The sequence below is a fragment of the Sylvia atricapilla genome, chromosome 8 (assembly GCF_009819655.1).
Source record: "Sylvia atricapilla isolate bSylAtr1 chromosome 8, bSylAtr1.pri, whole genome shotgun sequence".
Lineage (NCBI taxonomy): Eukaryota > Metazoa > Chordata > Aves > Passeriformes > Sylviidae > Sylvia > Sylvia atricapilla.
Window position 1 is genome coordinate 13,913,278 of NC_089147.1, and position 12,553 is coordinate 13,925,830.

A 12,553-nucleotide genomic window follows, 5' to 3' on the forward strand; every position below is an offset into this window, starting at 1 on the left:
CTGAAAGACTTGTCAGGTATATAAATGTTCTTCATAATACATCTGGTTCCCTGCCTTCAGTCATTCTTGTTGCCCCTTTCTGATACTTTTCTAGTCTTCCTACATCCTTTTGAATTTTCTAAGCTCTGAATAGATGGGAAATTAAAGACTAGGTTAATAAACACAAAAATTTACCTTACCTTTGGGAATCAATTCTAATGGAAAATAACACATTATTTTCTGAAGGAGAGGGGCTAAACTGAGAAGTAATTTTTAAAAAAAAAGGTATTACAGCTGGGTAAGAGCGAAGCTCCATTTCAGACCAAGAGATCTGAATTATTTTAAACACTACAGCAGTTTAATTGATGCATATTACATATTTTATCTAGAGCGGTATAGCAGAGTAAACATTAATAAAATTTAGAAGTAAAGAAACGCAACAATTTTTCAACAGAACCTCTGTAATACCACTGTAGGAACAATTGGTTATGTGCAAATCCCAGTCTTGGCACTGCAAAAGAACAGGTTATTTTGTGTGTGCATGTGGGGGGCCGTTGCACCTGTAGTCAGGTCCCTGTCTGAGGAAAGGAGCATGAACTAATATCCCAAAGGCTGGGAGAAATCTGGTAATGAAAACTTAAATTCATTTTTTCTTAAAATTTCCTTAAATTTTTTACTGCTGGCCTCCTTCAGTAACTATAGGATGTCACCACAATTCTAGGGCTGTTTAGCTTCTTGTGTTTCCATTTTCCAGGAAAAAATGTGTCTTGGTTATGGTCACTGAGCACAGAGAATTCCTCCAAGAACAAGGAAAGAATACATGGTCCTTCCCCCCAAACTTGCTCTGAAACATCAACAGCACAGAATACTGAACTGCTATAGTATTAAGTTTCAAGCTGAGACAAAAAACAAACATTGTGGATACTCAGTGAGCTTTACACTTCTCAACAAAAGCAGAAAGTTTGGTTTATCTGGATGAATTCCTGTCTGTGTAGCAACTCTGGAAATCTGCCTCCACAGCTTCAGTTCAGACCTTCCTCATTCCTCATCCTAGACTGTCACATAATGAACCTGTGCAAGATTTGAACCATTTCTGTGTTTCAGCAGCACACCAAAGAAGACACAGAAAAATCTCAGGATGTATCCACTATAGCATGTGCTACTTCTATAAAGGAACCTAGAATATTTCGGGGAAAAGAGCAGTGTGATTATAGAATAGTGGTCAAAAGAAAAATACAGACAACTTTCCTGAGGCTAGGAGAAAGCATGCTGTGCTGGACAATTTAATAATTAAATTGAAGAAGAAAATACCACTGTAATTAACATACAAAGAACCAGCATAGCCTAGCTAATCTCATCATGAAGAGATCGAATAAAGTAGCATGCATTTTATGGAGCAATTTAATCTGGCAAGCAATTAATCGTAAGAGCAGTAAGTCAAACGAACAGATTTCCCTTTAAGGAGATCACATTCATCATCTGTAATGTATTCTAAACTGCAATTTGTTAGCCAGCCCCTGAATTTAACTGAAGACACTGTGCAAAGTGATCCCTGACTGACAGGAGGGAGTGGCATCAGTCTTTCTGAAGTGGCTATCCTGTTAACACTAACAGGTTCTCAATCACTGATGCAGGAAGCAAATAACCTACATACAATGTAACAGCAGGTATGAGCTTTTTTGCTGCCTTACACTGCAGCAAACCCTGCAATGGTGTCTATCACACTATATGAATCACGTATTAAAGCCATGGACCAACATGATCTCATCCATCTCTAACACTCTGGAGCTGATAACACTAACAGGGGAAGGGGGAATTAAAAAAAAAAAAAGTCAAACCCACAAAAAATCCCCACCTTCCTTGCTCACTGAGAACCTCTGCATACATCTTTCACCTGGGCTCCTCCTGCTGCAAAAATGGGGTTCTGGCTCTCCCCATTCTCTCATATTCTCAGCTTCAGAATAATCCTTTCTTGTTTAGATTGCATCATTCTAACTGATTACAGGAGTGTACCAGACTCTCAGTGCTTTTAATTTTAGAAAACCCTTCACTTCCAATTTTTATTTATTCATGATATTCCCTCCCTGTCCATTTGTTCCCATTACAAACTACCCTTCAGCTTCAGAAGCTGTCCTACATCACTGTTGTTTTCCACTACATTAGCAGTGTCCACTAGTTTTCTCTTAGCTGGATTGGGGAAAGCGTGAGCCAAGAGTCCTTCGGAAGGAAATCATGATTCTTGATTCTTGTCTGCACCTGTCCCCATACAAGTTTATCTTTCTCTAAGATGGATTTGTAGGCCTCCTCTCTTCCTAGGAAAGGAAAATACTTAACAGAAAGTGTATTTTCCTGTGTAGACAGCATTATTTTTTTTCTGCTGACTGCACAGTTCAGATCATGAAGATTAGCAGGCAGAAAGCAAAGCTCACATCCACTAAGTACCCTTGGCCCAAACTGATTCCCCTCCAAACACAGACTCTACTTTAAAAATAAAAAAACATGAGCAGAGAAAAGGGCCCCAAGAACCCTGCAGTACAGTTAAATCTAAACAGGGGCCACTAAACTTTACTGAAACGAATGTGACAACATTTCATCTAGAAAGTACCCAAAATTCACTCAAATGAGGCTACTGGCCATGTGTGAACAAAAGCTAGCGAGGGACACACAGCTTCTGTCAATGCCTTCCTCCCCCACTGTCACTCCAAATCAATTCAAAGGACAGATTTCTTCACAGTAATGGCAGGATGGGACCTGTGCCTGTCTGCTTTCAGTCCTTTTCCAGCTTAATTTCCCTTATGCTCCACTCAGACTGAAGGAATGAATATAAAGCAACCCCACAACAAATCGAAGTTAAATATGTAGTCCTGGAGATAGGGTACAATTTAAAAAAATAAGAAAAAATCCCTGAGCTATGCTCAACCAAGTTCAGTTAGTATCATCTCATACCAGAAACAGTTAATGCAAAGCTTATATTAAACTGATTATGAGAAAATACTGCTTTACTCCACTGTCAAAAAAAAGCATGGGGAAAAAAAAAACTTACTAAACCAAAATTAATCAAAACAAAGATTTCTGTACTCCCAGAGGTGAAGAAGAAAACTCCACACTGCTAGAAGAGTCTAAACTAGAAAAAAACTCCTGATGGCTAAGCCTTTAAACTCCTCTGACCTGAACCCAAGTGCACAGTATTGTTCCCTGATGCCTTCCTGCTTTTAACATCATACTTAGACCAATACCACACTAAAACAATAGCAAGGGCAGGCACAATTCATTTAACAATTAATCTACCCTAGCTATCATTTTCACTTGTCATTAGCTGCCTATAAAATGCTCTCAATCTCATATAACCATAGCCTCTTCCTTTAAATGCACACACACAGGGGAATATGCCATAATGGGCATTATTCAAAGCAGTGCTTTCCGTGCCTGTCATCAACCACAGCATTAATCACACTGAGAACAGTTTCTCCTCACAAATGACTGAGTTGCGTAGTTGGATCTCATCAGCAGGATCCTATTTAATGGTAAGATCACAGACAGCAGACAATACTGGGCATCTGCAACAACATATACAGCAAGTTCCCTAGTTTTTACCCTTTAAAGATCTTTCAGGGAAAGAAAATACAAGCCAAACACCTGCTGATTTAAGTCAGTGCCCTACTCTGCATGTCTAGCAGGCAGGTTCAGAGTTAACACACACTTAATGAAACAAGCACAATACACTTAATGAAAACAAGTTTCTTGCTTCTTTTACCATCTGACCATGCAGTGAAGAGACTGCTCTCTAAAATCAAATGGGTTAGGTTAAAAGGGACCTTGACAGGTTTCATGGCCCAACTTTGTACTCAGCACTGGGACAGTTAAGGCACAGCTATGGTCAGGCAAAATATGACTAAGTGCCAAGGATGGAGATTGCACTGAGCTATCTGGTTCAGTATGGGATCATTCATTCTGAGAAGAGCCTCTCTTATTGCAATCCAACTAACTTTATTTCCCAGTCAAACTTCAGATCCTGGACACTATCGTTTTGTGACTCGTCATTTCTGACATTAGCTCATGCTAAGAGTAAAAGTCACCAAACAAGGAAGAAAAATAGGTGCTACCTAGTGAGAATTGCACAGTCTGCTCCTTCAGCAAGGCTCAACAAATCACACATGGGTTTAACCTCAAAGCAACTGCAGCTTTCACACTAAGGAATCAAGAACAATGTATAGCAGACCTATTGCTTTCTAAGTTTACAAGGGAATGTCTGCCCCAGACAAGCTGATCTCAAATATCATAAAAAGTTAATGTAAAGCTCAAATTTCAAAGCAAACACTGTTAAAAAATTATAAGAAATTAATAGAAAAAATTGTAAGTAAAAGCAATTTGCCTTAGTTCATGCGCACTGCTTTGCCTAATGATCTCTCTGCAAAGTCTTTTCACACACACCACGAAGGACATTACATGAAGTACATCTCATTGTCACACCCCTCTCTCAGCAGCAAGAGCTTTACATTAATTGACATAATACACAATTACACAATCTTCCAGAAGAAGGATTCAGTTGAAAACTCCTCATCCAAATTGTGTGCAACACCATGTTTGTTTATAATAAAAGGCATTTATTCTGGCCTCAGAGCACCTACCAGCCACATTTTGTATAGTGAATTGTCACCATTGAAACTCAATGTTCTGAAGTTTGAAATCATCCTTCCCTAGGCCACAAAGGTTGCATTACTTCCCGTCCCACACAGACTCAAAAACTTTCCATAATCCAACTAATGAGAAGAAAAATGTCACTGTAATTAACACACAAAGTGATGACCTAATTAATCACTAAAGCAGCAACATGAAAAAGCTTTAGGCTTTCTAAGTTTTCTAGCAAAGTCAGGCAGAAGGATTGCCAGGGAGCTTTTAAGGTCACTCCACTTCTGCTCACCCTGAAAATAAGACACATTTGAGACCACATTTGTATATCCTATCAAACAGGACTCCACTGGAGTGAGATGCCTTCAATGAGTCAGTCACCTCCTATTTCAGACACCCGACCAAGTAACATCCAAGTTCTCACTTTCTGGGCTCACAATACTATTGTATCAAGCCCAGTACTTAAGGCAAAGCTTTAGGCAATGATTATGTTGATATTAACAGCAAGAACAGTTTGCAAAAAACCACCCTGCATTATACCTGCACAAGCAAGAGAATGTGTTTAGACCCTGCAAAACATCATATCAGTGACCGCTGATGACTCTGGACATAACCACAAAAAACACTTGGTAGCATTTCAGCTTAAAAGTAGTTTAACAGGTCAATGCTGTTAAGAGAGACTGTCCTGTTGTCCCTAACTGAGCTGCTTGTGTCTCCACCCTCTAGAGGCTGACACAACCAGTCACATATGTGGAAATCATACTCACTCAAGTTCTGTTTTTCCCCTCCAAGCAGCATTTTACTTTCACCTTAGCCAGCTGGTATTTACAAGGAGTTGCAAAGTCCGCCCCTTTGCAACCTTGCTTTATGTGAATGACTGAGCACTGCCTGGTCTGGAGAAGTGTGGCACCAGGAAAGAAATTGATTTTTGTTTTGCTTGCCAAATAGGGTAAGACAACCTACTGGTAGGGGTGAGACAACCTTCTCTGCCTTCATTGCAAGAGCTCCTAAAAAACCCAACACCTTAACTTTAAAAGCTGGATTGAGTATTTATTTTAATGAACAAAATCTTAGCAACAAGATGTCTTCCTCTCACAGTTCCCTGGGAAGTAAGCTCCAGATTCTGGTGCAATCTGAAGTGCACCATAAAATACCTCAAAAAGCAAACAGACTGCAGTTCTGCAGTCATGCTAACAATGTATTATCCTTGCTTTCAGTTCAAGATAAGGTAGGTACTTCATTACCTTAATGAGCAGATGTACTTAATGAGTGGGTACTTTGTCAGTTTAGTCCTAAAGGAAGATTAAGAGAACAGGGCATTTACATTCCTAGTGCAAACCCAAATTTTAGGCCCCCCACAAGTATAAGATAATAAGAAATACACGTCACTGGCTTTTGAAAAGCTTTTCTTTAAGTACACATCCCACAGCCCAGACTTTCAGAGGGAATAATAATTCCGGCTGCTGCTGTGAGCAACAGATTTCTTTTAAACAGAAAGAGCAAAACAGCATTATACTACATCACTTTTCAAAGGAAAAAGGTGTTATTTAAACTCACAATGATTTTTACATTGTTTGGGTTATGAAGAAAGTTGCTTAATGTTCTTTCTCCACTGAAGCGAATCTTGAAAGCCAGATTTGAGACCAGCAGAGATCAGAGTCCCTTATATTTACCCAAAGAATAAAACCAGCATGGACAAAGTTTCAATAAGCAATAAACAGCTGTTTCAAACTGTGCTTCAATCATGTTCCAGTAGAGCCAGTTCTTGGGGCCAAAAGAATCTGGTTGCTTCCTGGCTGCAATAGAGCTACTAACAAAGACATTGACTGTAAGGTTGAAATCTATCAATTAGGAACTGAACTCATGCCAGCCACAGTACCAGAGAAATAATGAAGATTGTTCTCATGAACAGTAGGAAACAATAGAACAATTCAGAGAGAGAAACAGTAGAGGTCTCTGGATTTTGAGCTTCAACAAAAAACCCAAGATGTTTACAAGTCTGCATCCTAGGTTTACGGCACCTGCTTTAATGCATTACTGAGCTCAGACATAACTTGCCTGTGTCCAGCAAGTCCAATCCAACCAGGATTCAAGACCAAAATATCTAGAAATGAGACAGAAAAATAAATTCTGACCAATAGGTATTATATCCACTTCTGAAATAAACCAGAAGTACTCCCCATGCTGACATATATTCTCTACTGCTTTTACGTTTCTACAGAGAAAGGTATTTGGCAAGCCAAACAAAAAACAATTTCTTGCCTAGTGCCACACTCCTTCAGATCAAGCAGTGCACAGTCACTCACAGAAATCAAACAGGAGACCACAACCACACTGAGAAGTCCCTGACTTCTCTCCTCTACTGTTTTCCCAAAGCTTCACACCCCAATTTCATCGGCATAAAAGCTGAAATTGTGTGCCAACATCACACTTCCAAGGCTGTAAACACAGCTTTCAAAAAATAAAAATTGCAAGCAGCTTAACTAACTCCACCTTGTAAGCCTACAATCTGCACCCATGAGTCCAGCAGAGATCTGCAGACACAAATTCCCTATTCACAGAGCAGTTGCATTTGACAAAGAGCAAATGAAATCTGGGTTCCTAATATATTAGCAGTGGAGGCAACATTTCTCACCAAACTGATAAGTAGCCTACAGATCCTGCCTAACTTTGCAAATCTTTCACATTTGAAGGAAGAAATGTTTCCAATACAACGTCCAGGAGGACAAAAGCTCGTAAGTGGGCAAACTGCATTGAGATGTTTGCCTTATGAGAATCACATGATCTTCTGAACTTTGGAAGAGGCCAACAATCAGTGGCTGTTCTGCAGAGGAGTTTCCTTTCCACCCAGCAAACAATCCTCCCTTGTACAGAGGGCTCACCTCCACAGCAAACCCTATAGAGCGGCTGAATACAGAAGTGGATCCTGCTCCCAGGCCCCTCTAGAAGGCCAGCCTGCTGCCTTTGAGACATGAAAAAAGGAGATGAAAGCTGCTGATACAAGCAGCTTTGGAAACTTGCAGACCTCGGAAAAAAGTTAAGAAAGCCAGTTAAGTGAGGCTACCATCCTAGAAATCACTTCAAGATCCTCCCCAACTCAAAACGCCTTGCTTACTTTAAGAATGAAATTTTGGAGCAAAAGTGATCTCTTGCAGAATAACATCCAAATGCACTAAAGAAAGCAAACTGTGGCTATGGTATCTCAGACAGAGGCAATCTGCTATACAAACATCTTTCCTTAAAATCAGCATCAGCTCCAGAAACTCTAAGTCATCTCAAAAAGAAGTAAACAACAAAGGCATCAATTCTTCCAAAAACCTACCGAAAACAGAAGTTCATTAAAGAGAAAACAGGCGTGACATTGTCAGAATCCCTTCATGACTGAAATGGAAGTAACTAGCAGAAAGAAGGAATGTGACCTGGGGATGGTACCTGACTTGCCAAACCATGCTGCTGTGTTTGTGGAACTGGTCCATACAACACCACTCAGCCAAGAGATCTGCTCCCTGGATTTGGGCCAGTGGCAGACACAACATTTAATTAAACCACTGCACAAATGAGAAAGAATGAAAGAAAATTACAGCAGAAGGAAATTGGCTACGGCTCTGTAAAAGAAACACATGAAGATGAATCAGCTAGTAAATAAAGAGCAATAACTGAAAACTAACACTCCTGCATTGAGAAGACATCAGACCATGTATGAGAAACAAGGCACTGAAGTTACACAACTACATGAAAGCCCTAAATACTAATAAAAATAATTGAAACGTGGGTTAGACTGATGTGAAAAGATGACACTGCAACCCAAGATAGGAATACATCTTCCTTCTTTTTTCATTCTTCTGCTAATATGTTGCCGGTCATAAGGTTTTTCCCTTTCAATGCACCTCCTTTCTCTGTTCAGGTGCCAGGTAGTGCCAAAACCTGCCCTCATCAATATTTGTTGCCCCTAGCAAAGGAACTTTCCCTACCACAATACTGCAAGGTCGAGTGAAAAACAAGCAGTGGTAGCAGGTGAACTCTGAGTAACCACTATAACTGTTATAACCACTGTGGCATTTCAGAAACTGTTCTTCCATGACAAAGTCCCTATGCAGTCAGAAAAGCATGCAACAAGAAACACATGAAATGACAAGAAGGGTCTGCTGGTTTTGCTACTTCTGTGAGAGTGATCACAGATCACTAAAAAAGAACCAAAACAAAGCCAGAATCCTCATCTAAAGTCTGCTTTCAGACTTTCAGCATCAAAATTTTTTCAGGCTACCACACTACCACCTGAAAACTGCAATGAACTAATTCTTCAGACAGCTTGGAAGCATACACTTCATAAGTTTTCTTACATCATTTCAGTAAGAATTTGATCCATAATCTTGTCAGGCTTTTGTTACAACTTAAAAGCACTGATAAAATACATTTCTGAGTTTCTCTTTGGGCTCTGTTGCTTTTTTCTTATTAAAAAATAATTGTTGACTGTCTTGTACTATGCTGGGTGGGATCTGAGCTCAATCAGGCTGATTAGCAGTGACAGCATGTCAGAGGTCATTACCATTAAACACACCTCAGTGAACAATTCAATAGAGTTGTTATTCCATCAGTATAGTCCTCACAGGTGGTTTTAAGAATTGCAGGGAATGAACTCCAGATCACTGTGGGCTGTAACCTGCATGCCTGAGCACCCTCTGCTGCCCTGCACTGGCTGGCCCTGAGCAGTTCCAGACATGGTTCCACAGCCTCAGGGGATTCATTTAGTGCAAACGGTACTGCTGGAAGAAGCAACACATGAGCACCAATAGCCAACCCCTGTAGTTCATCTGGGAGAAGCTGGAAAAAGAAGGTGCTTGGCATTTTCATCCTGGAGATTATGGCTTTAATAAGCCTATTGGCAAAGGAAACATGTCTCTTTGTGCTCTATATGTAAATAAATATATAGAATTTAAGTGTATATATGTGTGTATGTCAGCATATGTACTATATATATATATTTATATATACACAGACATCCACATATGGATATACACATTTATATAGGTGCACATACCTATAATGTTCATACAGATATCTGCATTTTAATGTATATAAACATAGATTTTCTTGACCATTTCTTTTCATAACCAGGCTTTAAGCTTGCTCTTCCATTTTCACGCTGATTCATATTGGCAAGAAATGTGTTTGTGTCTATAATGTCTGTACAGAGAGGGAAGGAAGAAAGTGTGTGTACAGATATAAACACATATTTTGCACACAGTCTCAGCTGACTGTAATCCTTAGGTCAACACCTACACCACAAATACATGTGCATTTCTCTACCAGCAGGTCCACTTTCACATATCCTGCAAAAAAGCCATTGCAACATGACTAAGTCAGCAGCATTTTGGTCTTCTCTCCCCTTAAACAAATGCTCAACTCCTTTCAGTCTGGTGGAACAATCCTGAAGGTACTAGGTCGACTGCTTGCAGCCACCCACTTTTTAACAAACATCTGAATGGAGCCTTCTCCTCTGTCAAGGTTTTCAATATGGGCAGTTCTGTGAGTGCTGGTAATATATCAGGAGCTATAGCTTCAGGGCCAGGATGACAAGTGTCATCCAATTCGGCTGAAGTAGAATTGCAAATGCTCCTTCAGAGTGCTCCTGCATAGACTGGCACCAAGCATAACCATTTTATATGCATTCATGCAACCCTCTGAGTGCTCCTCCCAAATCCCCAGTCTCTCCTTTACAACCCCAAAAGCAGCCCTGGGAGAAGCAGCACCTTCTGTTCAAGGAAAAAGCATCACACAGGGTGGCTCAAGTACAATGAAAGTAGCTGCACGGTGGAAGAGTGAATGAAAGCACCCAAGTGAGGATTGCAGCATATGCTACAACAGCACAGAAAACACCTAAAAAAATTATCCTATCACCTAGTTCCATGCTACAAACTTACTCTCTGCTTATTAAAAGCGTTTCAGTGAGAAAAATAAAATTACTTTAAAAATTATGATGGAGCTGAATTTCAGACAAGGGAGACATTCAGCCTATTAATCATTGAGTTAAATCTATTTAATCACCTTGGAAAAATCCTGATCTGGAGAAAGTCTATTAAAAGAATACAAGAATTCAGCTGCTACCTTTCTCACTGAATAGGCAATCAGAAAATGCCCCTTCGAACCCTGCGTTAATAAAATTCTCATTAAATGCAAACCTGCACAATGTTATCTTGAAGAGGCTCATTAGTTAAAAAAAAACCCAACTTGTCTCAAAATGTGTTTATTTCCTCATAGGTGAAAAGGTGAGTTTTCAAACCACCAACTGCTGCATCTTCCTATTTCAACCTCATCAGTGCTGCAGCTATATCTTGCAGTCTATCATATCTCAATTATTTATGAAAACCAGAGACAAATCCACAGCCAGAAATTATAATGACTATTATGAGATAGGGCAGCAATCAGAATCACTCATTCCAGTTTGGTATGTAAGATTTTTCAGACAGATAAGGATATTATTATTCTTTCTTCTTCAATTTTTCATTTTCTTTGGGTTGGACAGAAAGAATGAATTATCTGTAGAAAGGAGAGAAGGCAGGAATAGCCTTCCTATCTCTTAATACTCAAAAAGAATATTCATGACTGCTTTTTTGACTGGAGTAAGGACAAGGAAAATCAAATAATCAGTAACAACAAAACTCAGACTGTCTACTGGAGAACTTTTAGTCCAACTAAAAGGTACTGCTCATACCATAATAGGATACACAAAGCGGGATCTCTCTGCAATTGAGTTTAAAGAAGAATGTGTCCAAGATTCTCTAGGTATTACTCATCCTGACTATCTATTTAAGCAATTAATCAGCAGAGCTCATCAGTCCAGCACTGTGGGGCACAATCAGGATTGTTTTGGTGTCTCCTCAGCTGTTATTCCTGTAACACAAATGTGTTGCACCCCCAAAATGTAAACAAGTCACCACTCCTCTCCCAGCAGAAATGCACATAAAACTGTACACTAAGATTTAAGACACTTGTTAAAGCCCACTGTATGCATGCACAAGCAGAAGCTTTTACATTTCTAAAACCCACTAAAAGCCCAGGGATAAGGAAATTGCAATGTTTATTTATTTTTAAATAGCTTGTGTAATGAGACCAAGATATAAACCGAAGCATGACTTTGCACTGCACAGTTAGAGCAAAAAGCAGGTGATGGCTGCTCATAAAAACTTATAGAATGATGAAGCAAGGTGAGAAAAAAATCCAGTGTGGATATCTCTAAATTCATTTCCTTTATGGCAAAGACGTCCAAACAAGACACAGTACACTAAGACCACTCTAAGGGAAAACCAAAGGGGCACAAACAAACAGGAAACCCAGATAATGGGGAGCTAAGCCAGATTCTAGTCCCAGTCACCACTTGGAACCATCACACTGTCAAACACCTTTTTTTTTTAGAGTAGGGAAATGGGATAAATTAAACAGACTAACTTCTCAGAATTCTAATCCCTCTCACGGCCTTGAATCATCTGTAATTTAGACCTTTACTAATTTCACTGAATGAGAAGCAGTCATTCATGAAATTTCAACACAGATGAGCAGTTGGGTGGTGCAGAGAAAAGCTACCAGAAGTACAGAAGAGAAAAAGACTGTCCTTGAAGGCATATCACGGTTCCAGTTTTTTGGTTGCATCTTCTCTCAGCTGCATGCTGATTTTCACAAAAGGAGTTGCAAAGCCAACAGGAAATAAGCCCATGCAAAGTCTTGGTTCCACAAACCAGAGGTGAGCGCAAACTCTCTCTGATCACTTGGTTTTTCTCTCTTCTGAGTTTAGACTTGCTGGTTATACAGAGCATTCCCAGAGAAGACACTACGTATCACATTAAGTGACAATAGTCAACAGCCACCTGTTCTGCTGCTTCACTCCAAATGCACTGCCTACCCACACATGCTCACTTACATGTGTTTAAAAAAATCCAAAAATAAGAAG

At 39.7% G+C, this 12,553-nt stretch overlaps 1 protein-coding gene across 4 annotated transcripts in view; it reads right to left on the reverse strand.

Moving 5' to 3' along the window:
- Positions 1 to 12,553, reverse strand: part of ARMH3 (armadillo like helical domain containing 3) — a 123,246-nt gene that overhangs the window by 54,044 nt on the left and 56,649 nt on the right. Inside the window, exon 24 of one of the 4 annotated variants that reach the window (XM_066323704.1) lies at positions 316 to 1,050. The exons of the other annotated variants lie outside the window; for them this stretch is intronic. Coding sequence (XP_066179801.1) covers positions 1,038 to 1,050 — 13 coding nt within the window. The 3' untranslated portion in view covers positions 316 to 1,037. Of the gene's footprint in view, positions 1 to 315; positions 1,051 to 12,553 lie in introns of those variants that run through there. 4 annotated transcript variants of the gene reach the window in all.